Below are 14,276 nucleotides of genomic sequence, written 5' to 3' on the forward strand. Positions count from 1 at the left end.
CGCCATCAGCGCCATGGCGGGGCTCTGCGCGCTCGCGGCCCTGATCTGCCTCCTCCTGCTGCCGCCGTCCGCTGCCCCCGAGGAGGAGGACGGGGTCCTCGTGCTGCGCGCGGACAGCTTCGAGCAGGCGCTGGCGGAGCACCGGTACCTGCTCGTCGAGTTCTGTGAGCGCCGGGAGCGGGGGGGCTCTGGGGCCGGGGCTCCTTGGGGGGTGGGGCCGGGCTGGATGGGAGCGGGGGGACCTCTCCCGGAAGCGGGACCCGCCGGCGCTGACGCCGCGTCCCGCAGACGCGCCGTGGTGCGGGCACTGCAAAGCGCTGGCGCCCGAGTACGCGAAGGCGGCGGCGAAGCTGAAGGCGGAGGGCTCGGAGATCCGGCTGGCCAAGGTGGACGCCACGGAGGAGGCGGAGCTGGCGCAGCAGTTCGGCGTGCGCGGGTACCCCACCATCAAGTTCTTCAGGAACGGCGACAAGGCCGCTCCCAAGGAGTACACGGGTGAGCCGGGAGCAGAGGGCAACGACGTGGCGCCAGGTCCGTGTCCCGGCCCCGTGCCCCCGGGAGCGCGGCTGTGCCCGGATAAGGTCCACTGGGGCTGAGCGGCGGCCGTGCTCAGCAGGTGCTGTTCTGGGGCGGTGGGAATGGGGCTGCCGCTGCAGGCTCCTGCGCTGGAGCTGGGGACATCCCTCCTGTGAGGTGAAGCAGATGGCTGAGGTTTGTGTAGGAAAGTGGAGCAACCCAAGCCCGGGTTGTGGCTCAGCTTGAATTATTTAAGCAGCGAACCTCCCAGAACTGTGCCAAAAGCTTGAGTGGTTGGGAAAAGGAAATATGGGATGTAAACTAGAGGTGTGAGGAAGACCAAGAGCAGCAGGATCCAGCTAAACCAAACCTTGTGCTCAGCAGTGAGCTGACCACCCGCGTTCTGTTTTGGAAAGGGAGAGGGGAAGCACTCGCATGGGAAGCCTGCTCCTGTAGGAGTGTGGTCATACTGGTCAAAGTTTAAGAAGGTGCTTGGCCGGGAAGGATGGATTCCGGGGAGCCCCTTGTACCTTGACTTGGCCACTGGGGATCAGCAGAACCGCCCTGGGAGGGAAGGGGAGAAAGTTGTGTAAACGCTGTGTTGGTTCTGCTGGTGCCGGGGTGGGGGTTGGGGTGAGCCGGTGGCACAGAAGCGAGCGGGTGCCCCTGTCCCCACAGCTGGCCGGGAGGCCGAGGACATCGTCAGTTGGCTGAAGAAACGCACGGGCCCGGCTGCGGCCGCACTGAGCGACGCCGCTGCAGCTGAGGCGCTGGTGGAGTCCAGTGACGTGGTTGTGATTGGCTTCTTCAAGGTAGGGTTTGTGCTTCCCTCCAGGAAGCTGTTGCCTGGGCAGCGGGGGGGGGAGGCTCTCCTTGTGCTGTCCTGCCCTACTTGATCTTCCAGTTCTCTGGCAGGTGAGCCCAGGGATCTTTGTGCTGCGCTTTGGTGTGTCCCGTGTGAGACACCTCTCTCTGTTCTCCAGGATTCGGCATCAGAGGCTGCAAAGGAGTTCCTGCTGGCAGCTGAGGCTGTGGATGACATTCCTTTTGGGATTTCCTCTAGTGCTGATGTCTTCACTAAGTATGAGCTTAGCAAGGATGGCGTGGTCCTCTTCAAGAAGGTACTGGTTGGTGCAGCGCATGAGCACCACACTCAAGTCCTCTGCCTCTTCTTACCTTCTCTAATTAGTTAGACTCAAAGAGGGCAGTCCTGGATGAATCCATATCAGTCTGACTGTTTCCAAGCCTCAGAGCTGGGCAGGGGCAGAGGAGTGGAGCCTTCAGTCAGCAGAGAGAAGCCTCAGCAGCTCCTGGCCCTCCTGAAGCTGCTGGGCTCCGGGTCCAAGCTGTTGCTTCACTCAAGCTGTTTCTTGGCTGTGGCTGCAGTGCAGTAACAGCCTGATACTTAAAATACTGCTGGCTGTAGGCAATGAAGTCTCCAGCAGAACAGCACCGAGCTACTCCATGTTCACTTGCAGCTTAGCAAAGCTGCTTTAACTCATACTCGAGATCGACCTCTGCTGTAGGCAGTCGAGGCTGCATGCAGGAGTTGTTCTGTGTCTGGCAGCACTGTGGGTTCTGCAGGAAGTGAGTGATACCAGTGGAGTTCCTAAGAGGATTTGCAGCTCCAGCTGACTTAGGCTGGGGCGGTTGGGTTACATGCAGGGGGATCTGGCCATCTACAGAGTCAGAAATAAACTTACTCATGCCTTTTACTATCAAAATCCTAAACCACTGGCATGAATTTTTAACTTGGAGAGGACAAGTAGATGTTTCTTGGACTTTGTGGTACCACACACATGGGTGCAGTGGGGCAGGATAAAGCTGCTTTGGCTTCAGACTTAATAAATCTGTCATCTAATCGGTCATTGTTCTGACCAGTTTGGTGTAAGACAGGCTGAAGAGTTGAATGAATTCCTGTCACTCTTTGTTCAGCTAAAATAGCATGTTTGATTCCAGTACACCTGAATTTGCACTTTTGCTGTTACAGGCTTGCAGACTTCAGCTCTCAGACAGGGGGCCCTCAGATTAGTGTGGCTGAGGGTGCAAGTAAATTTCCTGCTGTGTGGTTCAGAACACCAGGGCTTTGCAGCTCAGGGAGTTGGGGTGAAGGGAACAGCATTTTGTTCCTGGCTGACTCACTGCCTTTATCGTGCTCTTGCGTGCAGCTCTGTAAGCAACCTCCCTGCATGCTCCGTTCATGGCCAGCGCTGGGCTGAAACTGCTGCTTGCAGGGCTTCTCAGCTTTGGCTTGGGGGTGCCTTTGGAATGAAAAGCAGTTCTGCACCCGGCAGCTCTGTCAGGTGTGTGGGGAGTGGGAGGAGCCGTGGTCCAAAGGGCAGTTCAGGAGCTGCTGGGTCACTGCAGGAGCGCTCTGCTCGGTGTGGAGAAGGCGAGATGTGGACGCTGCCTCCCTGGTCCTGTTTTAGTGCCATGTCATGAGAACTCTCAGATAAGCCTGTCACATTAAGGGGGTCTTTACCCCAGTAAGGGGTATCCCACCCCAAACCAAGGTGGAAATGAGCACCAATGCTGACAACACCAGGGCATAAGAAATAGTTTATTCTACCAGCAGTTCTGTGTTTGGACTCCGGCAGCTGGTTGGGTTTGTTGGATTGGCATTCTCCTCTTGCTCCCTGTGGAAGCTGTGCAGACCTGCAAAGACCCTTGAAGAACTGCTGAACGTTGCCTTAGCACCTTCGGAATACTTTGAAGTGTTTACAGAGTTGATCTCCAATGTGGAGGGTATTGCTCAGCTCCTAAGCTGATGCTGCTTTGCCTCTTCCAGCAGGAGGTTATCTGAGCCCGGGCTCTTGCTGTGCCAGTGCCTCGGTGCTGCCCAGGCACGGGACTACCCTGTCCCTCCACATCCTCTTTCACCTTGATGGGCCTCCACAGCTGTTCCCTTCCCGGCCTGCCAGGGAGCTTCTGAGAACCTGCCCAGGGCTGCAGGTGATGCCCTGCTCTAAACTGGGCCCTGGCACCTCTCCTGGCCTGTGTTAAACAGGTGCCCTTGTCTCTAACAACAGACTGGACCAGCCCTGCAGAGCCAAGTCAGTGCTGCTCTGTGCAGTGACCGTGGGCTCAGCTGTCACACTTCCCATAGCACTGGTTCAAATGTGTGTCTGCTCTCACGTGGCTGATTCCTGCAGCAGAAGCTGCCTGTGCCCTGGGAGCTGCTTGCTGTGGAGCATCTACCTGATGCCTCCACAAAGTTGAGGCTCAAGTCCTTGGACCTGTTTCACGTGTTGCTGTGTGACTGTGCAGAACAGTGCCAAGATTAAGCTGTCTTGTAGCTGCTCACCTTTTGCTGCTGGGGGCATGGTCTAAGGCTTTGCTTGCCAGGAAGATTTATACCTTGATCCGGGTGTTATGTGAATATGTGGTGACTTTGTTAAGAGCCAGAAGTCTGCTCTGAGCAAGTGCAGCTGAGATCTGCTGGGGCAGTGACTCTGGTGGGATCTGAAGTGTTCTAATGCAAGAATTTCTGGGTTTGCAGTTTGATGAAGGCCGCAACAGCTTTGAAGGGGATCTCACAAAAGACAATTTACTGAACTTCATCAAGTCCAATTCGTTGCCTCTGGTCATAGAGTTCACTGAACAGGTTGGTCTCTAGATACATGGTAAGGCCTCTTCCCATTGCCACCACGTGAATATATCAAAGCTTAAATTGCAGATTGTGTCGTATCTTGGAGCTGACACTAGTCTGGGGTTATGGAGGAGTGTGGAGAACACAAGGGAGTGGAGTCAAAGCTTCTGCTCAAAGTCCTCCTTTAACCTGGAGGCTCCTATGGCTTGCTCAGAATAGCAGACCCAAACTGGTCTTGACACCAGTTTGCCTCTTCCAGAAATAAAGTTTGTTTTCTATTCCTCAGACTGCTCCTAAAATCTTTGGAGGGGAGATCAAGACTCACATCCTGCTGTTCCTGCCAAAAAGCGTGTCTGACTATCAAGAGAAGCTCGACAACTTCAAGAGTGCAGCTGGGAACTTCAAAGGGAAGGTGAGATGGGTTTCTTGCATTATGAGTTAAGTGGCCACCTCCTGCAGAGGAGTGCAGCACGGTCTGTTGCTCTCCATTTCACAGCTGTGGAGCAGGACTTGTAGCAGCTCTCACTCTGCCTGTGCCTCATGGTGAAGGTGACTGAGTCACTGGCTTGCACAACTGCTGAGGCAATAGCAATCAACTACAGACTTTCCCTCTTGTGGATGTAAATCTGACCCAGCCCTTAAATCAGGGCCAGGCTGTGCCCGTGCTGCAGCTCGTGTTTGTGCTCTGGCAGGGTGCCCTCTTCATGGGCTTGGAGAAGGAAGAGTGGCCGGTTCAGTCACTACCTGCGGGAGTGTGTGTGTACTGTGTTGTTAGCCAAGAGGTGCTCGTCTTCACCAACTGCCTTTGACTTTTTCCTCCAAAGATCCTCTTCATCTTCATAGACAGTGACCACAGCGACAACCAGAGGATTTTGGAGTTCTTTGGCCTGAAGAAGGAAGAGTGTCCAGCTGTGCGCCTGATCACCCTGGAGGAGGAGATGACCAAATACAAGCCGGACTCAGATGACCTCACAGCTGACAAGATCAGAGAGTTCTGCAATAAGTTCCTGGAGGGCAAAATCAAGGTAAGGAAGAGAAGTGCTGCTGGCAATAGTACCAGGGCATGAAGACTGTGGGCCAGGGAGCTGGCACCCGAGTGCAATCGGAGCTGCCAGCAGTCTGTGGAAGGTGTGAACTTGTGCAGCCCAGTTCAGAGCTTTCAGCTCTTGTCTCGGGAGCAGGCTCTATGCAGCTTATACCAGAGGTGACTGTTTGGTGAAACTCAGCCCTGTGGGAATGGCAGCAATACCACTTCCTTCCTGTGGAGCTCAGTGGCAGCTCTCTGCAGAGCAGCACCTGATATTCCCACTGGCTTTGGATGGGGAGGAGACTTTATGTAGGAGAAGAGGAAGTGGCTGCTTCAGTGCTCGCTCACAGCCTGTGATTGGGGTGCTGAGGTGGGTGGTTAAGCTCCGGGTTGCCAGGATGATTGCGTGTGCATTCCAGCAGCTGTGTGGCTATCTCTGAATTTCACTTCTTATTCCAGCCCCACCTGATGAGTCAGGATCTTCCTGATGACTGGGACAAGCAGCCTGTCAAAGTTCTAGTTGGGAAGAACTTTGAAGAAGTTGCTTTTGATGAGAATAAGAATGTCTTTGTGGAGTTCTGTGAGTATCTTTCAGCAGCTGATTCCAAGTAACTGGCATGAAAGGAGTGCCAAAATTCCGCAAGACCGGGATTAGGGAGGAAGCACCCTACAGGATCTAAGCCGCAAAGGGAGTGCCCTGGCTGAAAAGACGTGTGTGAAGTGTCTGTGTGGGCACTTGGGGGGGGCTGGTGGTAGCTCATTAGGCTGCTGGTGCTAATTGGCTTTCTGTAATTAACAGATGCCCCCTGGTGTGGTCACTGTAAGCAGCTGGCTCCGATCTGGGACAAGCTGGGAGAGACCTACAGGGATCATGAGAACGTTGTCATTGCCAAGATGGATTCAACAGCCAATGAAGTGGAGGCAGTGAAAATCCACAGCTTCCCCACACTCAAGTTCTTCCCTGCAGGCTCTGGCAGAAATGTAAGGAGGCAGCTGATCAGGGTGGTGCAATGAGGGAGCCCCAGGAACGCTTAGCTGCCTGCTGGAGCTGGCTTGAATGAGCCTTTGGGAGGCCTCTCCACTCTGTCAGGATAGAACACACCAAGTCTACAGGACATGAGAGACCCTGTGTGGGAGCTGGGCTGTAGGAAGGAGTTTGGTGGGGGTGGGAGTGGGGAAAACAGGGAGCATAGAGGACAGTGTGCTCATCTGCAGGCTATTCTTTCCTCGCAGTGATCTCTGAAGTCTAGTGCCTGAGCTGTTTTCCTTCGTCTCATATGGGTGAAGGTGAATTTTTAAATTCCCTTTTGCTTGGCATGTTGACTTTTGCTCAGAGAGAGAATTCTCCTCCCCAGGCCTATGGTTCTGTAGGTGCCCGTAACCATTATCCTGATGTTTTTCCCTATGTAGGTAATTGACTACAATGGGGAGAGGACGCTGGAAGGCTTCAAGAAATTCTTGGAGAGTGGAGGTCAGGACGGGGCAGCAGCTGATGATGTGAGTAATGTGAATGTGGCAGCAATTCTGGGCCTTCAGAACAAGGAGTGGGGGTCAGACCTGGTGCTGGGCTTCTGTCCTCTGTTCCAGATAAGATTCTGGGTGGTTCTGTGGCAGGAAAGGTATTGCTGGTGATCAGCATGTTCACCAGCATCAAATTTTCAGTTGCAGCCTGGCTGCCAGTGGCTTGTAAATGACACCTTTCATTGGCAGCACTTCAGTTGGGTGTGAAATAAATGCTTTTCAGAGGCCTAAACAAATGTGTGGAAACAGTTGGTGAAGCTGTAAATGTTCACAGGCTGTCTCTGGCTGTTGTGCAAACTGCTGGAGTACTTTAGGGGCTTGTTCTTTACTGAGAAGTCCTGCTCAGCACTTGAAACTTAAGTAGTATGATGCACATTACGTGTCCTGTGTATCTAGGGTGGAGGCTTTTACAAGTGAGGTACCAGCTTCCAGGGTTTTCTAATACGTAATGTCCCAGACGTTCAGAGCTCTTGGTGGAAGTCTCTGGGTGTTTAACATGGCAGCAGAGAACAGTGAACAGATCAGATGTACTATTCTAGGATCTGCCTAGTGCACCAGAAACCAGCAGCTGTCTGTAACCTGTTACAGGATCTGGAGGACCTGGAGACAGATGAAGAAACAGACCTTGAAGAAGGTGATGATGAAGAGCAGAAAATGCAGAAGGATGAATTGTAAACAGAAGACTGATCGACATCACCCAAAATATCAGACACTAAATTGGCTGCTGTTATGCAGCCCAGCGAGTCAGAACCATTGAGATTTAAAGCAGAAGGTGAATGACTGAAAATCCAGGGATTGGCTTTTAAAGTAACACTTTCCCCTCACTTGTCTGTACACTCGACTCTTTTCAAAGTTTGGCTTTTGAGAAGGGACCTGTCACCAGGGAGCCGTCCCCGCTGCGCTCCTCTTTAGTGGGATGTACTCTTTTGTACACAGCTTTTGCTTGAAGTATTCTGTTCTTGTGGGTAGAAGCCGATTGTGAAGCCGCAGCACGAGCCCTGGCTCAGCCTCCTGGAGCTTTGCCACTGACACCTCCCAAGAAAGATTTTTTTTTTTTTTCCCTTTGTTTCTTTTAAAACTGCAGCCTGCAGCTGATTTCTGCACCTGGCAGGGTCCTTAATGCTCTCAGCAGCTCTTCCCTGGAATTGGCCTTCAGTGTAGGTAGGCAGCCTGGTGAGAGGTATATATGCAGGTGCTTCTCTTCATGCTGGCCAGATGTTTCCTTTCCCTTCTGCTTTAAGACACTTGGAGATGACTATTCTGATCACCCAGAAGGGTGGAATACTGTGCACTGGCTGTGGCAGGCTCTGGGGTGGAGGTGAGCGCTCGCCAGTGCAGGCGAGACCTGGCTCTGTTGCCATCCTTTGATCAAATGCAAGACATTGCAATCATTTTCCATGCATTATTTGGAGGGGGTCGACAGGGGGGTGGTGTGGGAGGGTCTGATGAGCCGGATCAAACAGGACACTTGCAATTATTGGGGTTTGGGGAGGAGCTTGAATGGGGGAGTGCCTCAGAGGCCTGAGCTGCATCAGGCTGGTTCTTAGCATTCTGCTACAGTAACATTGGAACTCGATTTGTTGGCCAAATAAAGTTGAGATTTTAATACTACTCTGTCTCTGTCTTTTTTGGAATAGGGGTGGATGTTTGCTTTCTCAAAACTCTACCCATGGTTTTCAGAGAAAGGGCACTTCCAAAACACTTGCAGCATTGCAGGTGCCTTCTGATGACTTAACCTAAAGCCGCTTGTGTTGTCTGTAAAGAGAAAAAGCTTCAGCTTGGCCATGTCCTGTCCAGGTTAGACCTGTTCTATTAGCAGTGATCAGACAGGGGCTTGGGCTAGCTGGCCCTCACTGCTCCTGAGCAGTTAACCGAGGACTCTGCCTACGGCGGGACCTGGGGCTGCCTGCAGCAGTGGTGCTCAGGCTCACATGACCTGTGAGCTGAGCTGCTATTTCCAAACCAGTCACTTACTGCTGGAAATATTTTTGTAAGGAAATAATGCTATAAATGTCAGAGGGGAGGGCAAGGTGAGGCTGGAGGGCAACACGTGAGGCTACTGGTGTCTGCCACTGAATGTGGGTGCTTGGGGTGGTAGAACAGGAGCATGTTCCATGTGTGTCTGCAGCTGCAGCCTCTTCTGTGGCTCCCTGGAGCAGGGCCCTGGCATGGTCTGCACAGGCCTTTGGCACAGCAGAACCAGGGCTGGGGCTGAGGAGGGGGCTCTCCTCATGCACCGAGGCTTCTCTTGGTAGAGCAGGGCATTGTCAGTCACCCTGTGTACACAGCTAATTGCTGTTCTAAGAAAGGAGGCTAAAAGCAGTTCGCTCAGTCTGTTAGTGTTCTGTCTGCAGTAACCTTGAGCAGGGATGCTCAGTGCAGAGATCAATGCGTTTGCCAGCAGATAAACAAGTGCAGGCGGTTCTTTGGTGTGTGCCTGAGCTGCTGCAGGGGCAGAATGGGGGAGCTCTGTGACTCCTGACACGCCTACCTGGACAGGCCCATCGGCACAAACCAGGGCACCATGTGCTTGTGTATCTTCAATGACCAGACTGTGACAGGGAAAAGCACAGGAGAGCAGTTGCTTGAACCCTTGGTGGATCTGAAAGATTCCTGTGTGGTAGATGGGTTTGACAGCTACAGCTGGAGGGTAACAAATGCAGAAGTGTCTGGTGGTGCTGCTGTTCTTCAGCTATTTTCAGACAGTTCTACAGCAGCCTGCCCTCGTGTTAAGTAGGACATTGAACACTGTGGATTGGCATCATGGGCTTCTGGTTCTGCGCCTGCATCAGGAGCACCAGTAGCACTGCTGTGCTCCAACATGCTGGTGCTGATCCTCGTTAGCTGTATGCTGCCTAACTGCCATGCTGGGCAGCACAGCTCATTCTACTCCTTTCAACATGTCTGATGCAAGTACAGCAGAGTGACTTAGCTCTGAATGTATTTGGCACTGCAGCTTTGACACGTCCGCTGGTTCCCCTCATTGGTGCTCATGCTTGTGCCTTTTCCCTGGCACACGTGTCTGTGTGTGAGGGCTTGCTGCTGGGAAGCTCTGGTTTTGGGGCTTTGGTGCCTCCTCGGAAAAGCTTTCCATGAAAAAGCCAGAGCAGGTCTGACCCCTTGGATGGGGACATGGACAGGTGGGTGGTAAGATGAGACACCCACTTCTGCCCAAAAGTGGCTGCTGGCCCGGGCAGCTCGATTACGAAGTGTCGTGGCAAAGAGCATGAGCTGCATGTCCTCAAAATAGCCCGTGGGAGCCTTTATAACACAGCGCTGGGGCAGAAACATCAGTCCTGGGCCAAGGGCCTGCAGGAAGCACATGTGCTTACTGCTGCCTCCTGTGTCCTGCATGGGAGCATAGGGAGAGCTTCACGACGAGGGAGACCCGACCCACCAGGGACACGAGACGGGTGTGAGGGACTGCAGTGGTGCGGCTGCCATCATTCCACTGCTGAGGAGGGACCCAACACACCAAAACAGAAGAGGAAAAGCAGCACCTGGAGGACAGTGAGCGGCAGGACGAAGCACTGAGCAACGTGCGCCTCCTCTCCCCCCACAGTGCCTGAAGGCTGCCACCAGCATGAAGGACTATTACCTGGTCTCAATGCCGCGGTACAGTCGGTACAGGCAGAAACTGAGAGCTGCACGCACCGTGCACTTCCCCAATGACATCGTCTTTCAGGACCACATCAGGCAGGGGGACCTGGAGCAGGTGGGCAGGTTCATACGTGCCAGGAAGGTGACACTGGACACCATCTACCCCTCTGGTGAGTGCTGCCGGGGCTGGCAGAGCTGGAATGTGCAGTGGCACACAGGGAGCTGTGTGGCCAAAGCTAGGATATGGCCCACATCAGCAGGGTGATGGGTTGGAATCGAGTCGTCTTCCTCCCCAGCGAGGAGCGGTGCCTCAACATTGCCAAGCAGGGCCCAAGAGAGGCCCATGCCAGTGCCCCAAAATCTTACCCAGCAGCATGGCCAGTGAAGGGGGCAGCTCGACCCCTGCGTCCCTTCAAGGCACGCTAGGGACCTACAGTGTGGTGGGATCTAGGCAAGCAGCAGTGGGCACAGGCTGGTCTGCGAAGCCCTGCACGGGACCATCCACCCTCTCTGGAGCATGTGCTCCCGCTCCGTTTCTCACAAACACCATCCTCTCTGCGTATCTGGGTCTGTGGAGTTGCAGCAGGTCTGTCTGTGGGAAGGCATCGTGCTGTGTTTGCACCAAGCCTCACGAGCAACTGTTCATGGAATGCTGTGATCCACAGTGTGCAGTCCAGAGGGCAGGTTTGTCCCTTTCCTGTGCTTGGCTTTGGCTTCTGCTGTCACATGGACATGGAGACAGGGTCTCAAATGACCTCGAGCTTCCTCCTGTCCATGCCAATTGCTTCAACACTTGCTCCATGAGAGCTTCCAAAACTTGGACAGCACAGAACCCTACACGCACTCTGCCCATGTCCAGTGTGAGTGCCGGCCAGAACCTGGGGCTGGCTGCTGGCCAGGGACTTCTGCAGGAAGGGGCATCTACTCCTCCCTGGATCTGTCCTGCCTGCCCCAGTGTGGAGGTGGGTGCTACCCCAGCTTGGGTAGGGCGTGGAAGGGGAACAGAAACCTGCAGCAGCTCCTCTTGTTTCCTCAGTCTCTTTCTTTCCCCAAAGTCATCTCCCTGATAACACGGGTTTGCTGCCTCGGTCCTTCCTGGGCCGTGGACACTTGTGAGCTCAGCACTAAGCCTCCTGTCCCGCTCCAGGGCTAACAAACCCTCTCCTTCCAGGCATGGCAGCCCTCCACGAAGCTGTGCTCACTGGGAACCTGGCCTGTGTCGAGCTCCTGGTTAAATACGGCGCCGACATCCACCAGCGAGATGAGAACGGGTGGACGCCCCTGCACATGGCCTGCAGCGACGGCTACGCCGACATCGCCAGGTGAGGAGGGAGCTCCTCGCTGGGCCCGGCATAGCCCCGAGCACCGGACCGAGAGCGGCGGGGCTGCAGCGAGCTCCGGCGCCTCCTCCTGGGGGCTGCCCGGTGTCGGCGGTGCACAGGGGCCTGCCCGGGCTCAGCCCCCGTCTCCTGCAGGTATCTCATCTCTCTCGGGGCAAGCCCGGAGGCCACCACCGACAGCGGCGCGAAGCCCTCGGACCTCATCGACCCCGAGTACCAGGACCTGGTGCAGCTCTTCGGGGCCGCCACGATGGGCTGAGGCGGCGCTCAGCGGGGAGCGGAGCGGGGCCGGGCCCGGGCTGGGCCTGGGCGGGCGGGCAGGAGCTCGCCGGGAGCTGCGCCCCGGGAACCACTTTGTACTTTTCCAATAAACCAAGTGCCGGCACCGCCGGGTCCGTGCGCGGGGCGGGGCGGGACCGGGGCGGGACCGGGCGGAGCGGAGCGGAACGGAACGGAACCAGAGCGGGGCGGGACCGCGCATGCGCGCTGCGGCGCTTCCGTGGCGGCCCGAGGGCGAGCGGAGGCGGGAGCCGGGCCCAGGTGAGGGGCGCGCGTTGCCATGGCGACGGGCGGGGGGCGGCCCGCGGCCTAGCCCCGGCCTGGCCGCCCTCTCCTTTCTCCCCGCAGCCACCGAGCCGAGCCGCGCCGCCGCCGCACCGCCGCCATGGCCAGGTGAGCCCCGCCCGGCCCCGGGCCCAGCCGCGGCCCCGGGCCCGGCTCAGCCCCGCGCTTCGCTTTCAGCTCCCCCGTGTCCCGCGTGGTCTACAACGGGAAGCGGAGCGGCGGCCCGCGCTCCCCCGGCGCCGGCAGCGAGATCTTCACGCCGGCCCACGAGGAGAACGTGCGCTTCATCTACGAGGGTGAGCGGGGCGGGGGCGGGGGCCGGGCCCGGCGGCGGCGGCGGCGGGCGGCCTCTCACCCGTGTCCCCGCAGCCTGGCAGTGCGTGGAGCGCGACCTGCGCAGCCAGATGGGCTCCGAGCGCGGCCTGGTCGAGGAGTACGTGGAGAAGATGCCGAACCCCAGCCTGAAAGGTGAGCGGGGCCGGGGGCTCCCCGCGGCTCCTGCCGGCCCTGGCCCGGCCGCACCGCGCCGCGGCCTCTGCCGCCAAAGCCCCTCCTGTCTCCCCGCAGCGTTCAAACCTGTCGACCTGGGTGATCTGAAGAGGAGGAACACACAGGACGCGAAGAAGTCCTAAGGCGAGTCCCCGCGGATCGGCTGCGCTCCAAGGGCCTCAAGCGGATTTCAGTTGAGATTTTGTGTTGATTTCCTCCTCTGGTCTGTGCTCCCAAAAGCCTACGGGAGAGCCGGTCAGCTCCGGGGCTGGCTCGGAAGCTACCTGAAATCAAAGGTGCTCGCTGAGGATGCTCAGAGCCTGTTGCAAAGGGTTCCAGTCCCCCACTCATAGCTTTCTCTGGCCTCAAGCTGTCCTTCTCCTCTTCATGCTGGGCTCACAGGTCTCCTGTTCTCCTTCCATCTCTGCCCCTGGTGCGTTGTGTGTGTGGGCTGCCTGGGCTCTGGTGTGTGGCAGGGCTCAGGGCAGAGCAGACCGGCCGCGTTGTCAGCAGAGGCAGCGCTAGCTCTCTGTTTCCTTCTGTGCACCGAGGATTTACCACTGCTGGGAAAGAAGGAGGGAGCATCAGTTCCATCCTTGTGCCTCGGGACGGCAGCCCCGTTTCGACATCCCTTGTGCTGCACCAGTTGCACCCTGGTCATTCTTCCTTGCTTCCATAGAGTGTAATTTCCACTGGGGCTGCTGGTGTCTGGGGCTGGTCAGTGCTGTCAGAGCTGTTGGGCCTGTATCCGAGGCTGGATTTACTTTGTGCTTAGATTGGGCCGATCCCTGTGGAGCTGGAGGTGAAGAGCGCTCGGGTGTCAGTCCTGGCCCCTGCCCCGAGTGCCTGTGGGGTGCCTGGAGGGGGGTTTGGTGCCCCCACCTCAGAGCTCTGCAGCTCCAGAGCAGGCAGCAGCAGGGGGTGGCCGGTTCTGACTGTTGCCGTCCCTTCCAGAGCAGCGCTGGGTTGTGTTACACCAACACCACTTCCAGATGTGCACCCATGGATGAGATCCGGCCTCCACAGCTGGCAGGAGTGTCACTGGGGGGGCAGCTGTAGTCAGTGTAACTCACACCAGGGGGGGGCTTTCTTGGGCCCCTCACTCCAGGCAAGGCTCATCATTGGTTCTAAGGGCAGGGGCTGCCGGGGCTCTGGCCAGCACCAGTTGGTTTGGGGGGTGCAGGGGACCTGTGGCTGCCATTCCCTTTCTTCTCCTGAGTCACTGAGCTAGACTGTTCTGGTTTGTTTTTTTTTTCTATTTTTTCTGTTGTCTGTCACTTGAGGCGTGTTGTAAATAAAAGCTGGTGTCCTTTTGGGTCTGCCTTGGTGTGGTGCTGCCCACTGCAGCCCACAAGCCGCTGCCTTGGCCGGGCACAGGGCTGGTCCCTTCACTGGGGGTTGTGTGCTTTGGAGCAGTGGGATGCTGCCTGGTGCTGCAATGGCCCAGGGCAGGGCTATGTGGCTGTGCCATTCCGGTGAACCATTCCCTCTTGATTCCCTTGTCCCTCCGCTGCACTGTGGGTGCTGCAGCCACGCTGGCGCAGGGCCCTTGTTCTTCAGCTTTTTAGTCTTACAAACCATTCCTGTTAGAGGAGCCCCATGTTTCCCATTTCAGACCTCAGCAATGGCC

At 56.4% G+C, this 14,276-nt stretch overlaps 3 protein-coding genes across 3 annotated transcripts; all 3 read left to right on the plus strand.

The window, feature by feature from the left end:
- The first annotated feature begins 13 nt into the window (after positions 1–13).
- On the plus strand, positions 14–7,477 carry P4HB (prolyl 4-hydroxylase subunit beta). The gene is made up of 11 exons (XM_057409604.1): positions 14–164; positions 289–495; positions 1,195–1,328; positions 1,500–1,637; positions 4,016–4,120; positions 4,392–4,517; positions 4,930–5,130; positions 5,592–5,712; positions 5,932–6,113; positions 6,543–6,629; positions 7,242–7,477. The coding sequence occupies exons 1-11, from the start codon at positions 14–16 to the stop codon at positions 7,326–7,328; spliced, it is 1,539 nt and encodes a 512-aa protein (XP_057265587.1). The 3' UTR covers positions 7,329–7,477.
- Positions 7,478–10,133: 2,656 nt separating this feature from the next.
- On the plus strand, positions 10,134–11,976 carry PPP1R27 (protein phosphatase 1 regulatory subunit 27). Its single transcript, XM_057409600.1, has 3 exons — positions 10,134–10,423; positions 11,425–11,575; positions 11,729–11,976. Exons 1-3 carry the CDS (start codon positions 10,237–10,239, stop codon positions 11,850–11,852), a joined length of 462 nt encoding a protein of 153 aa, XP_057265583.1. The 5' UTR covers positions 10,134–10,236; the 3' UTR covers positions 11,853–11,976.
- Positions 11,977–12,061: 85 nt separating this feature from the next.
- MCRIP1 (MAPK regulated corepressor interacting protein 1) lies at positions 12,062–13,961 on the plus strand. Its single transcript, XM_057409605.1, has 5 exons — positions 12,062–12,133; positions 12,221–12,265; positions 12,335–12,453; positions 12,527–12,625; positions 12,725–13,961. Exons 2-5 carry the CDS (start codon positions 12,258–12,260, stop codon positions 12,787–12,789), a joined length of 291 nt encoding a protein of 96 aa, XP_057265588.1. The 5' UTR covers positions 12,062–12,133; positions 12,221–12,257; the 3' UTR covers positions 12,790–13,961.
- Positions 13,962–14,276: the final 315 nt, after the last annotated feature.

Source organism: Pezoporus wallicus, unplaced genomic scaffold (assembly GCF_028554395.1).
Source record: "Pezoporus wallicus isolate ANWC-B61680 ecotype Strahan unplaced genomic scaffold, APGP_CSIRO_Pwel_v1 contig_12974, whole genome shotgun sequence".
Lineage (NCBI taxonomy): Eukaryota > Metazoa > Chordata > Aves > Psittaciformes > Psittacidae > Pezoporus > Pezoporus wallicus.